General features: G+C 45.1%; 1 protein-coding gene across 12 annotated transcripts in view; it reads right to left on the bottom strand.

Annotated features, from left to right (window-relative positions):
- MEGF11 (multiple EGF like domains 11) overlaps window positions 1-16,560 on the bottom strand; it is a 456,165-nt gene that overhangs the window by 12,914 nt on the left and 426,691 nt on the right. For 5 of the 12 annotated variants that reach the window (XM_051980816.1, XM_051980817.1, XM_051980819.1 and 2 more), the window contains exons 15-22: window positions 15,698-15,832; window positions 12,173-12,301; window positions 11,012-11,140; window positions 9,828-9,956; window positions 8,237-8,365; window positions 6,876-7,109; window positions 3,955-4,070; window positions 640-706 (exon numbers count right to left, since the gene is read on the bottom strand). In XM_051980816.1, the coding sequence (XP_051836776.1) occupies window positions 640-706; window positions 3,955-4,070; window positions 6,876-7,109; window positions 8,237-8,365; window positions 9,828-9,956; window positions 11,012-11,140; window positions 12,173-12,301; window positions 15,698-15,832 (1,068 nt within the window). The remainder of the gene's footprint in view (window positions 1-639; window positions 707-3,954; window positions 4,071-6,875; window positions 7,110-8,236; window positions 8,366-9,827; window positions 9,957-11,011; window positions 11,141-12,172; window positions 12,302-15,697; window positions 15,833-16,560) is intronic. The other 7 variants (XM_051980818.1, XM_051980820.1, XM_051980826.1 and 4 more) reach the window with 3 other exon arrangements.

Here is a 16,560-nt window from a genome sequence, read left to right as displayed (position 1 = left end):
GGCCAGTGATAAACTTTTGGTGCTTTAAGAAGGAGGCAAGCTTGGGAACAGGCAGAGACAAAGAGGGTGCATTTTGAAAATGGTACCCATCCTCTTGCAGGCCACGAGTAAAAGGCTTTCCCTCTCTACTAGCTTCCCCTTTCCCAGGGAACAGTGCTCCTATCCAGTGGCATTTAGCCCAAGTGGAGACAGTTGTCTGACCTTACAGATTTAGGATCCTCACTGTGATTTAGGGAAAAACCTTGTATATGTTTACATATGTCTCAATCCTGCCCATTGGAACTAAAAAAAAATTTAGTTTTTATTAGGATCGAAGGAAGGAACCATGGGTGTTTCTCCTCCCTGTAGGAAATCTTAGCCCATTTTGCCATAGACTGTTCTCACTACTCCCCCTCAACAGTCTCCCTTCTTCTACTTCAGGTTTTCAGCAACATGCCCTTCCCAGAAAAGGCACATCATATGCTGGGGGCAAATGCCTGATTATGTCATTTCCCTTAGGACAAAGAAAAGAGAAGCAGCCCAAAGTTCTGCCAAAATAAGAGTCCTATGGAAGGAGTTCTGGGAGAAGGAAGATCCCAAGAGTCTTTCAGAGGATGATGGGATAGGACTTGAAAACTGAGGTTGGACATGTTTACTGACCTAGCACGTTCACATAGCTGTAAGGTGTCCACCCAGACGTATCTCTGTCAAGGGATTTGTTACTGAGCTGTTTGGAAAGCAGGAGACTGGGTTAACACTGAGTCATCCAGACCCCCACCCCTTCCCTCAAGGACACCAAGTCCCTTGTCCCCTCAAATCCCAGACCCAATAAATAGCCTCTGCCCACCCTGGTTACTCTTATGTTTGAAGACATGGAACACGTTCCACTGGTGGTGAGAATGGGGAGAAATGCTGGCAAGTGTGGTTTAGGGGCAGGGGGAGGCAAAGAAGGACTTTGGTAATCCAGTATGATTGTGCTTGCCTAACAGATTCCCAATCCCTACTGAGGAAGCATGTTTACAGAAAACATTCTCAGGCCTATTCTGGAGAGTGAGAGGGGACTATTTGGTTTGAAGAACCAGAGCCACAGTGGTTCTTGCTGAGAAGTCACTGTGACATGGCCTATGCATCATGCTTCTACTAAGAAACAACTACAGGAACAAATTAGAGAAATACACTTTTATCTAGTTTAATTATTTGTTTCCTAGTAGGAAAATCTGGGTCGTCCCAGATGCCATCAGTGCCTTCTCTGCTTTATTTAGCTATGATGAAGCCTCTGCTTTCAACTACCACAGAGCCTGGGCTTCCCTCAAAGAGCCACTTTCGAATAAAAGCAGAGAGAAGGGATTGATGGAAGTGAGCAATTGGTAGAGGCTGCAGTGCTAAATAAATTATTCTGATGTTCAGGGGTCTCCCTTTCAGATGACGATAAAGATAATTTACATTTATATAGTGCTTTTAAAGCTGACACATGTTCAGCCATTATCTCATCAGACCCTCACAACCAAGATGTGGGTGTGTGTGCACGCTATTATTATCTGTATAACATGAGGAAATAGACTTAGCTTGAGTGAATGACCTGTCCATCCAGGGTCACACAGCTATTAAGTTATCTGAAGTGGGATTAAACTCTTCCTAATTCCCAGTTCAGTTCTCTAGCCATTACAGCATACAGCCTCATGTAGATCCTGCTTTTGAAAATTTCAAAACATTATGAGACTCAACCCTCCTCATTTCACAGGTAAGGAAATGAAGACTCTTATCAGTGGCTTGGAGGTAAGAACTCTTTAGATATTGAGGTACAGCTGGGCCAGAGCTTCTGGGATGGGTCAATTTCTTCATGGCAAGCGGGGCTTCTTAAACATTTTTCATTCATAACACCTTTTTGCCCAAGAGTTTTTATGTGGCCCTGGGTATATAGCTAGATAAAATAGGTATGTGTGTGTGCGTGTGCATGCATGCATGTTCCCAGAGAGAAAAAAGACTATGTTGTAAGAGAGAGAGATGTGGGTTTGATTCCTGCATCCATGCTTTATGGGTAAACCGTAGGTACTTCTAATTGTCCCACTTCCAAGGGTCTATGACTTGGATCTTCTCCAAACAGGTAAGCCTTTGAGCTAGGAAGAGCATTAAAAGCCATTTGATCCCTTAACATCACTTTGCTGTAGGATTGTCATTTGGCACACTGATTTGACTTTATTTTATCATATGTCTAGAGCTAGAAGACATGGAAGTCATTTAGTCCAATACCTTGCTTTTACAGATAAAGAAACTTAAGGCTATAAAAGGGGAAGTGCCTTGGCCAAGATTATGTGACTAGTGTGTAATAAAGCAGAGGTTGAAACCCAGGACCTCTCTTATGGAAGCCAGCTATGAGGAGGAATCACAAGAAACTAGGATTAGGAGACAGAATTAGGGCCTGAGAATCCATCTGCAACTGTATTGAAGTTGTTAGTATTTAGTTTATGCTGTTATCTCAACAATATGCCATAGTTAATGTGGATGAAGCAAATAAGGGATGGCGTGGCAATAAAGATGGAGAAGTTACTTGAATTGCCATGTTGGATAATGGTCCAGTTTTTTGTTTTTTTGTTTTTCCCCATCTTGATCTGTTACCTTGAGTTCCTCTTCTATAGATGGAGGTAATAATAACTGTCGTGTTTACCTCTGGGAGAATTAGGATATTTTACTGTGATGAAAGAAGTGCCAGTTTCACATGCCAATAAAGTGCCATACAAATGTAAAGGGCTGATATCAGGAAAAAGTATTTTTGTATGTCCAAAGAAAGTGTTTTGTGAAGGTGTGTATCTTTTGGGGGCTGTGTGTAGAAGTTTATAAAAATGTATCTGTGGAGAGGTGTGCTTGTTCAAGAAACGGGCATTCAAGCATATGCATATGTGATCATACACATCATACAAAGAGAATGTGTGCAGAAGGGAGATATGCCTACATGTGAATGGCTGGGGATGAGAGGGTATGTGTACAGAGGGCAGCTTCTCTAGCGTCATATCATGGTGTTCAAAATTTACTTGGGGATGAGCCATGTAAAGGAAGGTGGGATGTCCAGGAAGCTCTCTCTCCTAGTACTGTTTTGATTTCCCTGTTATAGGCCAATAGAGGTCAGATGGCATCCTCTGATGTAAGCAGAAGCAAGTTGCCATTCTTCGTCATCAAAGGGACTGATTGAGAGGTGACTGACTCCATGGGGAACTTCGTGGAATTGTTTATTCCGAGCTAGGATCCTATCAATACTAATGTGAAGTTACAGCATAGGCTAGTTACCTGCCACATGTTGTAGCAGTCAGAGACTTAAAGTAATTTGTCAAGTCTCAAGAGATTTGTAGAAATAGCAAGGTTTTGCAGAAAGAACATGAAAATAAAAGTTAAAAAGACCTGGGTTTCAATCTGCCAATAAGCTTATGTGACTTTCATCCTAGATCTCATTTTCCTCATCTGTAAAATGTAGATAAGGATTCTCTCATCTTGCCTACCTCACTGAGAGACTGAAGATCTAAAGTCATAATGAATTTGAAAGCACTTTGAAAAATATTATGAAGGATTATATGACCACTGCAGATATATCACTAAGCCAATTATTAAGCTATCGTTTGTGTACAAATAAGATAATCCATTAAGGAATGAACTTTGCAATGTTTTCATTGTTCATCCCCATCTAGTGGGGATGGATTTGCACTTAGCCATTTATGTTCTTATCCTATCCTTTTGGATATACAAACTGGGGTTGGGGAACAAAGTTTGAGCCCAGCTTATTTGAAATTTGTTATCATGGTACTCCAATCAACACAGCTAACCAGCTATCAGTAACCTGTGACACGTTGGTTCATGTAGAAGTATTGCCTGTACTTTTTGCCCGCATGTAGCCCAAAGAGAAGAGCAGCTCTGGGGAATTTTCTAAAAGAAAATGGAGCTAGACTGGGGAAGTTGCAGGATAAGTGGAAATCTGATGACAGATACCTTAGTGGAGCTGTTCCTGTCCAAATTACTGACTGTTTCGGAAGGCACCCCACATGTCAGAGCGTGGTAGCTGGGGTTGGAAAAGCACTGACCATGGCTGCTACTTTGAGACACATCTGGGAAGAGAACAAGGTGTCACACAAACACCCCCAATCCCCTTAGCCCAGGGACACACCCCAGAGCACAAAACATGGCTTGGGGAGGACCCAAGAGTGCCTCGTAAACTTAGCCAGCCCCCGACATTTCTCCAAGCTCCTGAATGTCCCAAAAGGACATTTTATAGAGACCCTCCCTCTCCCCCTCCAGAATGTGTCCTTTGGACATATGGACTGGACTTTCCAGAATAGAAGATGACACTGGGATTACTTTTGGAGTTTGGCATCCTGAAGGAATGATAAATGAGCTTGCAAGTTCTAATATCGACTCGACTCAGGAGATTGCTTCAGAAGCAGCCCTCTTCACCCAAAACCAAAGAGAATGGCACTAATAGTCGATTATACATGTCTGAATGATCCCTTGCTGTGTTGGGAAGAACCTTTGTCCCCAGGAGGAAGAGAAGATATGGATAGATTCAATCCAACCCTTTCTCTTCCCTCCCCTTCCCTGCCAATCACAAGTGGTCTCATGTTTTAAGAGTTCCCCTGACCCTGGTTCTGATGAGAAGTGGAGAAACTGCCACACCCCTTCAGAAAAAAGATGATTCTTGATTGTCTAAACCGGGGCTTCTTAAACATTTTTCATTCACAACACCTTTTTGCCCAAGAGTTTTTATGTGGCCCTGGGTATATAGCACATAAAATAGATATACAAATCAAACATTTAGTGATATTAATCAATTTTGTGACCCCCACATTCAGTTATAAGACCCCATATGGGGTCATAAACCACAATTTAAGAAGCTGATGTCTAAAGAATAGGAATAGCACAAAGAAGCCACAAATTTTTCCCCTTTAGACCTGGGATTTCATCAACATGAAGTCCCAGTAAAAGAACTCCCTCTTGAAAGACACCGATACACATCAGCAACTTATCTATATATTTTGCAGGGTTATCTAGTGGCCCTGAGGTCTTACATGACACTTGCCTGTGGTCACACTGCTAATATTTCAGAGGGAGACAACTCCAGGTTTGATTGAGTGCAAAGCCAGCCCTTTACTCACCATGCCATCCTGCCTCTGAGGGTACAATATCAGATCCTAAACCTCAACTCCCAACTCTTGCTTTTCTATCCTGCTCTGGCTGAATAGTAAAGGGACCCACATTTGTCAGTAGTCTGGTTACCGAACAGGTGCATTCTGACACATTCTTATGGATAACTGCTGCAGGGTGCTATCTGAATGGGAGAAGGCTACAGAGCAGCAGGCAAGGGGGTAGGGGGGAAGAGGGGGAGACAAGCGAGCGTCCTGATTTGTAGAGCAATGGGTAGTTGTGATGGGTCTGTGGTGTCCCAGAGTGGAAAATAGGGGGTGTTCTTGACTCTGCTGACATCTTGTGGAAGTTTGCTTCAGTGAATTTAGAATGAAAAAGCAGAGCTTTGAATACACACTCACACTTGTCTTAGCTGACTGCCCTGCTGGGAGTGGGATGTGGAGGCAGGGGAGAGTGTTGGCCAGGATACAGCTACAATGAAGAAAGACAGACTCGGGAACAGGGATGGGAGTTAGAAGGCAGAAATCAGAGCAAAAGAAGCAGACATTGGAGAGGCATGAGGGAAGGAGATAGGGTTGAAAAGACACTGGTGGAGATACCAAGGAAGTGGGGGCAGAGAATGGAAACTCAAGGGGGAAAAGGCAGAGAGGGTCTGGGAAAAGTGAGAGCAAGTTGGGACAATTTCTATATTAATTGAATTTTTAAAAATGATATAAGCCAGCTTTTTTTTTCCTTCTTCAATTTGGGTGGATGATCTTTGGAGGTCAAAGCAGGCCCACTATCCAACTCTCTCTAGTGCTTAAGTCCCCCCACACACCTTTTTCTGGTCTTCTAAATGTACTTGATCAGATTTCTATACTTTCCTGGCCAAATATGCCTTGATCTCTCAAACTCTCCTTCCCTGTTCTGTCTGTTTTTTCAGTTCTCCCCACCCACCACAAGGGTGATTGGGAAAATCAGGGGTACAGATAAGAGGAACTAGTTAACGCCATGGGCAGAGGCAATCCAATTGAAGTCATCTCTCCCCATAATCAGTATTAGGTTCTGTCTCTTCTCAAGTAGGTTTAATATGCTCACCATTTAGAGGAGCATTTATTCTGGAAGCTTCAAATTAGTGCTGGGATTCTCCAAACACCATTAAAAAAAGTATGATGGAGAGCCTTTGGGGACACTTCCTTGTCCCCCCCTCCCTTTCCAGGGATATAGAGTGAGAGGAGTAAGGGTGTATGGATGCTTTGCCCCAGTGATCTAGCCTCGGGGGTGGGGAGAGGGGCTTGGCTGGCCAACCTTCTGTAGAATGCTGGAAAACTAGAATTTTTATAATGATGAAATCTGGCATTGAGTTGTAAGGAAGAGAGAGGGACCATGGGTAGTGGGGCACTGGCAATTGTTTAGGGGCATTAAGATGAGAAGGGAAGAAGAATTCAAAACAGCCCCTTCCTGACATTCAAGGCTCCAGGCTCCAGTATTCTTCCTCTTCCTCCTCCCTCCTCCCTGGAATGTAGCATAAATCACAAGATTCAAGTTCTTGGGAGGAAACTGATAACAGAATTGCATCAGTCTGGATCACCTCAGTCCTTTGGTTTAGTATCTCTCCAAAGCTTTGGAGAGACTAGTTTCTCTTAAGCCAGCTCCCAAAACCTGACCTTGGGAGCACAAGAGTCATCTGCTCTTGGGAGGACTCTGCGAAGTGAAGTTCCCTCTGTGGGTTTGTGGAGTGGGCAGGGTCTTGGGAAGGCCCTCTATCTTTGTGTGTCCCATACAGTCCTTACCTGACAGCGAGTAGTCGGTGCTGGTCATTCTCATGGCTGGCGTGTAGGAGACCCGAGGCATGTCGTTGCCTTTCTCCTTCTGTCTCTGCCGGTGCCAAGCAAACAGGCTCAGCAGGGCCACGATGACCAGGAGCAGCAGGACGATTCCAATGACGGCCCCCACCGAGTGCTTCTCTGAGCCCAGGGCTGGGCTGATCTTGGTGTAGGGGTTCAGCTCTTCCATCATGAGGGCAGCTGGGGGGGCAAAGTGTGTGGGGAGGAGCCCTCAGGACAGGATTCCTGCCCTATACCTCCAACATCCCCAACCTGAGTTTTCTTGTTCTGAGTCATAAATACTACCCGTCGTTTCCTCACTAAAATCATCTTCCTCTTTTAAACATCATTAGCTAAATTCTCTATCTGGAGGCAAGAGACAAGGAACCCTATCTTAACCTGCCACACCAAAGACTATGTGAACCTGGATGGGCCTCTATTTCCTTACCTGTTCAAGAAAAAGGGGGGGGGGGGGGGTGATTTACTTATCCTTCTTACATCTTTGCAATACTTTAAGAATCAAATGAGTCAGAAATGAAAGTCATTTGAAAAGTATTAAGAATAATAACAAAGGCAAGAGTTATTTATCACAGTTCTGGAAAGAAGAGTTAGCTCTTTTTTATTCATTTGTGGATTATCACTCTGGCTTTTTTGTGGCAAATATTTCATCCCAGACTGGCTTCCTTACTATCCCCAGGAGCTTCTGAGACTCCTCTTGTTCAAGAAAGGAAGAAATCATGAGCCAAATAAGATGAGGAAAGTAAACCAGCCCATTAAAAATTCCTTATATTCCCCAATCCAAACAAAAATGTCCTTCAACTCTGTTGTTGCACAGATAATGGAGAATGGAATGTGATTATGAGTTCAGTGGGATTACCCTCCAGTCCCCAAACTATGACTTTGGCATTTAATTTGCCCTAGAAGGGCAAATGAGAAGATTATCTGTGATGCTGGTTTCTCTGTGTGTGTCACTCTATGTATAGTTTTCTATTTGCTCCATAGAACATTCGGTTTAGCTGCTTCTTGCACCTTAAATAAATGCTAAATTTTGTAACAGAATCAGAGATCAAGGACTTTCAGTCATTTCAAATTAGAAACTTCTCTAAGTGTTAGCTGTAACAAGCCCTGACCTACCTTCCATCTTGAACCCTCTTTTCTTTCCCCATGACCAAATCTAAGACATCTCTTCTCCTTCCCAACTTTGTCAATTTCTGGGATTTTTTTCTCTCCTTTTACCTTAAACTAGGATACTTCCTGCAATCTAGAAGCTTCTTCCTGCCCTCCCTTCTCCATGCCTTAAGTTGCGGGACCATGTAGTCTTGTCTTACCTTGGTCACACCTGATGCCTTTGAAACCCTGGCTGCAATAGCAGGTGCCAGTGACATGGTCACAGGTAGCATTGTTCATACACTCACACAGCTGCTGACACCCATAGCCAAAGGTTCCTGGGGAACACTCTATAGCACAGACAGAACTGTTAAAACAGAGACATCTCTTCTCCTTCCTCCTCCACCCAGACATTCAAAGGAGCAGAGGCTGGCAGGGACTGGGGACAAGGGATGGGAGGCCAGACCAGTGTGGCCCAGCGGGCAAAGCACTAAATAGGGAGACGGGACATAATTTCAGATCTCACTTCTATTAGCTGTGTGACTTGGGATAAGTCACTGAACTCTGAATCTGTTTCCTTATTTGTAAAATGTAGGGGGGTTGGTTCAGGTAATCTTTGAGATTTCAGCTCCAGATCTATGATCCTCTGACCTCAAAGGTGCCTCAAAGACAAATTCTTCGTGAAGTTTGTTGCAGTTTATCACATCTCTCTCTCCAGCCTGGACTAACTATACCTTAAGATCCCCAGGGAAGGAGTCTCAGCATATCATTAACTGGGCTTCAGCTGCAAAGCTAACAGATAAGGAAGTGAAGCTCCAGGGCTTGTACACTGCATGATTGAGGGGGTGTGTGAGAGTGATACTCTCCTAGGATTCACAGTTATTCTGCCTCTGTAATGTTATACCCATCTACTTTGTATGACAATGTTGGGAAACACTCCCTGATCCCTTTCACAAAATTAGAATTCTGTGCTTCTCTATCTGTCCAAACCTGATTCTAACTGCTGTCTATCAAGTTCCAAATTGTGGGAACTGGCCTGGGAAGGGATGCCTTGAACTTTGCAGGTTCATCACCCTAATAACTGAGTTTTGTACTCCTCAGTTTCCTTTGTCCCATCCCTGCAATACCACACCTGAATGCCAACCTGTCTCTTACTTGTCTACACCAACAAGGACTGGGATAGTGTGCTCAGAAAGTACGTAACCTCCTGGGCCCCTTGTAGGCAGCAATTTGAGCTGAAGGCCCCCTTCCACCTACCCCTGGCAGTGAACACAGGCCTCTCCCTTCCTTCCTCACAAAGCAGGAAAGTATCCTGTTAAGAGTTTGCTCTGAAGAACCAGAAGGCTGAGAGCCTCCAGCTAAGGACTGACCTTTATCAGACTAATAAGAACATCTGTAGGGACATGTCCATCTCACCTGCCCTGCAGTGGTGGGCCCTAATTCTGAGGTCTGACAGAAAGGGAGGGGGTTTTTTGAGCTAGAATGGCAAGCTTTAGCAGGGCGCTAGGTCAGGATGCATCCCAACATCTCCCCCGAGTTTCAGCCATTCTTCAAAGACTTCACTGAAGCGTGGTTCTACAGATCCTGGTAATCAGGCACCAGAGATCAGCGACCATGGTAAAAGGTGATTTGGGTGGTTATTTGTAAAGTTCGGTCTCTTCCTCCACCCAGGTGGTGATGGGTGGGGAGAGCATCAGAGACGAGCAGTGCTCAGAGGGAATGGGGATCTGGCAGATTGTCAGAAGGACCTGAGGGGCCCAAGCCTCCCTCCTCCAGGAATGTCCCTCCCCCCAGGAGGCTGGGCCAGCTTACTCTGTTCACAGTGCCGTCCTGTAAAGCCAGTCCGGCAGGAGCACTTGCCACTGATGTGGTCGCAGTCGGCGCCGTTCTGGCACTGGCACACATGCCCACAGTCCTTCCCGTAAAATGCTGTGGGACAACCTGGAAAAACACCCCCAGCCCCAACAGTTACCTTTCCCAGGGGTCAAGGAATAGAGAAACCTGTCGGATCTCATCCTAAACCCATGAATATGAATAATACTGATAGAGCATCATAGATAGTGCTGCCCAGATTACAGAGTCCTTTCATAGATATGATGGGAATAGGAGTGACCAAAGAGGGACAACCAGGTTTTTGTGGGAAAAAACTAGATTTTGAGTCTGAGGACATTAATTCAAATCACTTACCATACCCTTTGTGCCCTCAAGCAGACACCTTTCACCTAAGAGTCAGGTGAAATCTGGGTCATCTATGAAAGGAGAGGGCTGACCTAGATGAAAGTCCTTGGAGATCTAAATCTTTGACCTTATCTATACTTTGCTCATGATCACATGGCTAGTAATCCAAGACTTTCCTAAAGGGATATGGTGGCGAAGGGAAGAGAAAAGGGTCTAATTTGAATTGGCTCACTATATATAACTTTAACTGAATCTTGTCTAGAATTCTGGATCCTGGTGTCCTTAATGTGAAATAAGGAGTTAGACAAGACAGTCTCTCATGACCCACTAATGGTTTCCTCAGCTTCACTGTTCTGGTACACTCAGGTAACGTGGTTGTGAGTCAGAATCCTGACCAGAAAACTCATCTTTCAATCTTCCCATGCAATCTCCCCGAGCCTCTACCTTCCTCCCGTAGGAGGTCAGGTTGGGGTTTTATTTCTGTCAGCACCCAATGTCAGAGGAATCCTCTCTGCTCTGGTGTGGGGAGATGGAGTTCCAGAACTGTTGGTGGAAAAGCCAGCGCATATCAGAAAATTTCCAGAATGGGCTGTGAAAGGATAGGGGGAGGGAGGGACTCGCTGAGCTGAGAGCGGGCGGAGGAGGGCGGAGGCCGACTTCTCTTCCCTGAGGTGCTTCCCCTACCTGGGCTCTCCCAAACCCAGCTGAGGGGTTTCCTCCCTGCCCTCTCTCTCCCCCCGCTCAGCTGGTGCCGGGAGGCGCCCTGCTCTGTCCAGCAGAGTGCCGCATGTCATTCCCAGAGGTGGGCCAGAGCTTACGCTGTGAGCAGAAGAGCCCTGTCCAGCCCGGGGTGCACCGACAGGCCCCATCGTCTGCACTGCACCCGGCCCCATTGTGACAGTTGCAGGTGTGGAAGCAGGCAGGGCCCCAGAACCCTGGTGGGCAGGCTGTCAAAAAGACACGGAGGGAGGGCAACAGTGTTAGAGAGTGTGAGGATGGGAGTATCCCCTCGGACAGAAGGGGCTAAGCCAACCTCCATATCTTCAGCCCCCCCGACGCAGGGAAAATGATCTGTATCCAGAATGCCTCCCCTGGCCCTTCTGCCAAGCCAGACCATCTCCTCCGAGGCCTCGCTTCAAACTCCCCTCCCAGAAAGCTGCTGAGACGCGCGCCCCATTTGGCATGGCGCGTTCCTCATCCCTCGATTGCTTCTGAAGTCACTGGGTCCACGTGCCCTCCTGTTCCGTGCATGTTCTATAAACAGTGACGTATTCTTCCATGGCTTCTGTGTGTCTGAGCACCGGCTTTGCCCTTATCCCTACCGCATTAGGGAACTCACTCCAGGCGGGGGACTGCAGATAGAGCTCTTTGAGGATAGCACTTTTGTTCTGAACAGTGGCCTACCAAGGAGTGGTGAGCACTCCTGGGGGACCTGGATTCAAATCCTGTCTCACTCTCCCTGTGACCTGGGGCAAAGCACTGGGCTTCACTGCCCTAATTTGTAAAATGAACTGGGGTAGACAAGATGATGTTCTAGGTCCCTCTCTGCTCCATGTTTAATTCATTTGCGTGTCCCGGCATCACCTCCCTGATGACATGGTCCTCTCCGAGAACGAAGGACAAACAAAACAGTCTATGATCCCATAATAGAATAACTGACTAATGGAGGTGGGAAGCCTTTGCACTTCCCTTCTGATTGGCTATATGCCTGGGGTTTTTCACAGCTCCCTCTGAATGCGCTCAGGATCCTACTCCCAGATCCCAAACTCAGGGGAGACACAACAGGTGGTAATGGGTAAACATAAACCAAAATAAGAGCTTACCTCGAGTCCAGGCAAAATGAATGTGACTCCAAAAGGAAATTTGGGGCTGTGGCAGGAAGCTATGCCTTTGGGGGCAGTAGGACAGTGGCTTGAGGCTTACTGGATGGGTAGCAATTATTGCTAAATAGTGAAGGAGGAGGGCCCAGAACAGCTTACCTTGGGTACAGTCCTTGCCAATCCAGCCAGGGAAGCATTGGCAGGAGCCATCGATAGGATTGCAAGTTCCATTGTTGGAGCACGAACAGTGCTGAGAACAGTCCTTCCCAAATCTTCCTCCAGCACACACTGCAGAGGCACACAGAGTTGTGACTGACCTCATCTCACCCTACTCCTAGCCAAGGGCCCAAAGCCTTATAAAATTCAGCCATCCATGACGACCAAGCCACAAACATTATCTTCCTGACCTTCTCCCCCAACACACACCCGTTCCCTTCCCAAGGGCCTTGTTGGGACCAAAGAAATACTCTTTCTCATTCCCGTCACCACCATATTCATCAGAGCCACCACTGTTGTTCACTCCCACTATCATCCCATCGCCATCACCTTCCCACCCGTCAGTCCCACCCTGCCATCACCGTTCTTCACATCCATCAAAATCATCCTTGGCAAATTCGGTGTACTCATCAATCAGTCGGTCAGTGAGCAAGCATTTATTATACATCTATAATATTCAGGCACTGGTTTTGGTGCTGGGCATACAACGAAAAATAAAAGTCTCTGCCCTCAAAGAATTTACATTCTATTAGGAAATAACCATTTAGCTAAATAAATATGTGGAAAATAAATGCAAGAAAAAATATAAGGTAAATTTTCATGCCACATAATCAATTTCCAGAACCTAATGATGAAGGATTGGAAGAAGCAGCTTTCCTACTACCATCCCACCTGAATCCTGCCTTAGAGTTAGTACTTTCCCATACCTACGTCCTATGTCACGAACCTTTCCCCTTCTCCCTTTCCCCTTTGCCCCTTGGGACTCTCTATCATGACCCTGGTGATTCATTGATCTGCTCTGGCCTTGCCATACATACTCAGGAAACCTGGTTACCAGACTCGGGACAGATGTGGGAACTGTGGAGAGGAAAGTTTAAAAAAAGCTTCACTTCCCAAGGGAGGGCAAGAGAGATCTGCTATCAACATCAGCATCTGCTGCCCAGCCCCTTCAGTGACGTTTGGAATCCCAGAACTCTTAAGCGGGAAGGATTTAGCTAGCCAGTGGTTCTGCAGCCTGGGAATCTCTGGAATCCTTTCAGAGAGTCTACAAATTCATAATTAGTTTTTATTTTTAATGTGATCAATATAACTACAACCCATATAAACAAAAACTCTTTGGACAGATCCTCAATCATTTTTAATAGGATAAAGATATTGAGAACAAAAGTTTGAGGACCACTGAGCTAGACCAACTCTTCTATTACATAGATGAGGCCCAGAAGGGTCAAGAACATAAAACAAGTAAATGGCAGAATTGGGAAAAGAACCAAGTCCTCTTGCTTCACCAGTCCTTTCCATCTACCCCATGCTTCCTCTACAAAGAATCAAAACGTGAAAGCCAAACGGAAGCAAACTATACTAAATCTGCCAAGTCCCAGGTCAAGGCACATTTTTCTCTTAAAAACAACAATTAAAAAAACAAAAACAACCACATAATTGGTTCAGTAACTGGCTTGTCCACTGCCCATTTGGGTTATGGAACCCGGCTGGTTTCTACATCTGCACCTGTCACAGTGGGGCTGGGTTTAGTAGGAATCAGTGAGCCAGGAGCAATTTTTGCATACTAGAGGACTTATATTTTTCCCTCTCTAAGATCCCAGAATTCTATGGCCCTTTCTCACAAAAGCTTTGGCACCTACCTTGAGTAGGCAAGACATTGGGCAAGAGCTTAGGTATGGCCCATGTTCATTATTCTGCCTCTGTCTCTTCATGTTCTACACAATTAAGCCATGGCTGCATGGCTTGGTCCAATCTCCTTCCTGCCCTCCCCCCTTTTTTTTTGCATCTTCTATTGCATTTGGAGTTGGATTTCAGAATCCCATTTTTTGCCCTCTACTCTAAGAAGTACAAAGATTAGAGATGTCCTCTTCCGCAATTTAACATTCCATTTTTTAAATAAAACAATTAGTTATGTTCCATGCTTTGAAATCTTCCTAACATGAGAGCGACATGTTCAATCCTACAGTCAGTTCAATACATTAATTGGTAGACTGCTTGAGTAAAGAGGAAGTTGAGGGAAGAGAGATGCTTTAGTAAAGGAAGAAAACATTTAGTTATCTTTAATCTATGTTGAATGATTTTGCCTAAGCACTGTCTGTAATTTGTAACCCCCTGGAAAGCAGGTCATTAAAAAGTGTCAGCTCAATTTTTTACAAGGTTTGAGACTTAACCAGGGCAGTTGCCATTAATAGTAAACTCTATTAAATCTATATGTAGAAAATACTCATTAGAGCGAGGGGCAATAAATCAGACAGAGCATGATTCAAGAGACACTCCTCAGGCTGTTTAGGACCTAATTTAGATCCAGCCTATCTGTATCGACTGCCAACTCTCTGATGTTTAATAACTAAGCTTCTGAATGTCAGCTTATGATTAAGTCATCCAGGAAAAGTGGGGGCTCATGAAATTGTGACATGGCAGCTCCCCAGGGGGCTTATACTTCACAAAGCCCCTGAAGCATGGAGAGGTGAACTTTCCACTCATGCATGTTAAGAGACCACACACTTTGAATGAATGAATCAACTCATGGGCTCTCTTATCCATGAACAGAGTAGGCTGCCCCAGCAGGCAATTAGTCTTCCAACACTGAGAGTATCTGTCTGAGATGTGGTGGAAAAGATTTCTCAATGGGTGAGAAATTGGATTAGATGATGTGCAACTGGATTTCAGGCTGGAAGGAACCTTAGAGATGACCTAGTCCATTCCCCACTCTTTATTTTACAAATAAGGACTTGCCTAAGGTCATTTGTTCTGGTTTATTTAGCTTTTTATGTGTTGGTGTTTAATTTCCCCAATTTAAATATAAGTTCTTTGAGATCAATGACTGAATTTCTTTCCCACCCCCTTCCACACAGAAGACACTTAAATATTTGCTGATGATAATATATTCAGTTAATGCTCAGTTGTTAGGAATTGCTTGCCTATGTTTTCTTTATTTTCAATATTTTCAACTGTGTGTGCAAGTATTTAACAATTTTTGCCTCAATAGAAAGGACTCATTATATTGGAAACACTGAAGTCTCAAATCTCCTCCTTAGAGCACATACCTATGAGAAATAAAGGGACCGTGGGCTTCAGAGCTAGGAAGTCTCCTTCTTACCTGGTGGGAACTGGATGGGTTCTATAAGCAAAATGTCAGTTTTACAAGAGAGGGCGGAAGAAGAGCAACAGCAAAACGAGGGCCCTGAGATCTGTTTACAATTTCCTCACTTGTAAAATGAAAGGATTGGATTAAGTGACCTCAAAGATCCTTTCCAACTACATAATCTGGTTATATATATATATATATAACCAGGCTCCTTCTGGGATGCCTTTCCAGGATTCCCTAGGGTCAATTACAAAATGAAGACCTGCATCCAGTGCTCCAAAGCCCTAGCCACACCTTAGGCCTTCCCATTTCTGCCCAGGCCCCAGCTTACCCCCCTTTTCCCCTCCCCCCCTCCCGTTTCCTCCCCACAAATTTGGTACCTTGGTTGCAGAGAGAACCGGAGAATCCAGGGAGGCAGTCACAGTGGCCAGTGACGTGGTGGCAGGGTCCATTGCTGTGCACACAAAGCGGGCAGGGCTGGTTGCAGCTGTGACCATAGAAGCCAGCGGGGCAGACTGAATGGTGATCAAAAGATGGCAGTTAGTGGGGAAGGGACCAAGGACTCACCTGATCCTCCTAGATGACTCCATTTAGTCAAGTCAACAAATGCTTCTTAAGCACCTGCTATGTGCCAGGAACTGTGCTAAACCTCTGGGGCCCTCTACTCTTCCTCTTCTCCCCAGTCTTCACATCCCCACTGGCATGATAAAGGTGATGAGCAAAGGAACACCCAAAGGAATTATGGGGGTCAGTCCATCTGGAGCTCAGGTAAACAGTCACTTTCTCTACAGAGGGCCTATTACTTAGGACCCTTCCATTAATGATCTTAGAGTAGCCTCTTTTGAAATTCCTAGGAGTGATAATAACAGGGAGAGAGGGAAGGAGAACGCAATGAAACTTCCAGGAAAGCTCTACAAACAAAAGCCAGCTTGGGACTGAAGCTCTTAAGGAGGACCCTCTGGGCCCCTAAACTCCCTTTGAATTGGAAAGCTTCCTGGGTATCAGTTTCAGGGCCACGCCGGAAAAGGAAGGGAATATAAGATAATTTTGTAGTAGCCATGGCAAAGAACTGAAAACTAAGGAGGGGACTCATCAGTTGGAGGATGGTTGGACTCATGGTATAGGAAAATAATGGAATATTATTGAGTCATAAGAAATAACAAAAGGGACAGTCAGAGAAATCCGGGAAGACTTCTATGAACTGATGCAGAACCAAGTGAATGGAACCAAAAGAATTTATACA

The sequence above is a fragment of the Antechinus flavipes genome, chromosome 2 (genome assembly GCF_016432865.1).
Source record: "Antechinus flavipes isolate AdamAnt ecotype Samford, QLD, Australia chromosome 2, AdamAnt_v2, whole genome shotgun sequence".
Taxonomy (NCBI): Eukaryota; Metazoa; Chordata; class Mammalia; order Dasyuromorphia; family Dasyuridae; genus Antechinus; species Antechinus flavipes.
Note: the sequence above shows the minus strand (reverse complement) of the source record. Positions and strands in the feature narration are given on the sequence as shown.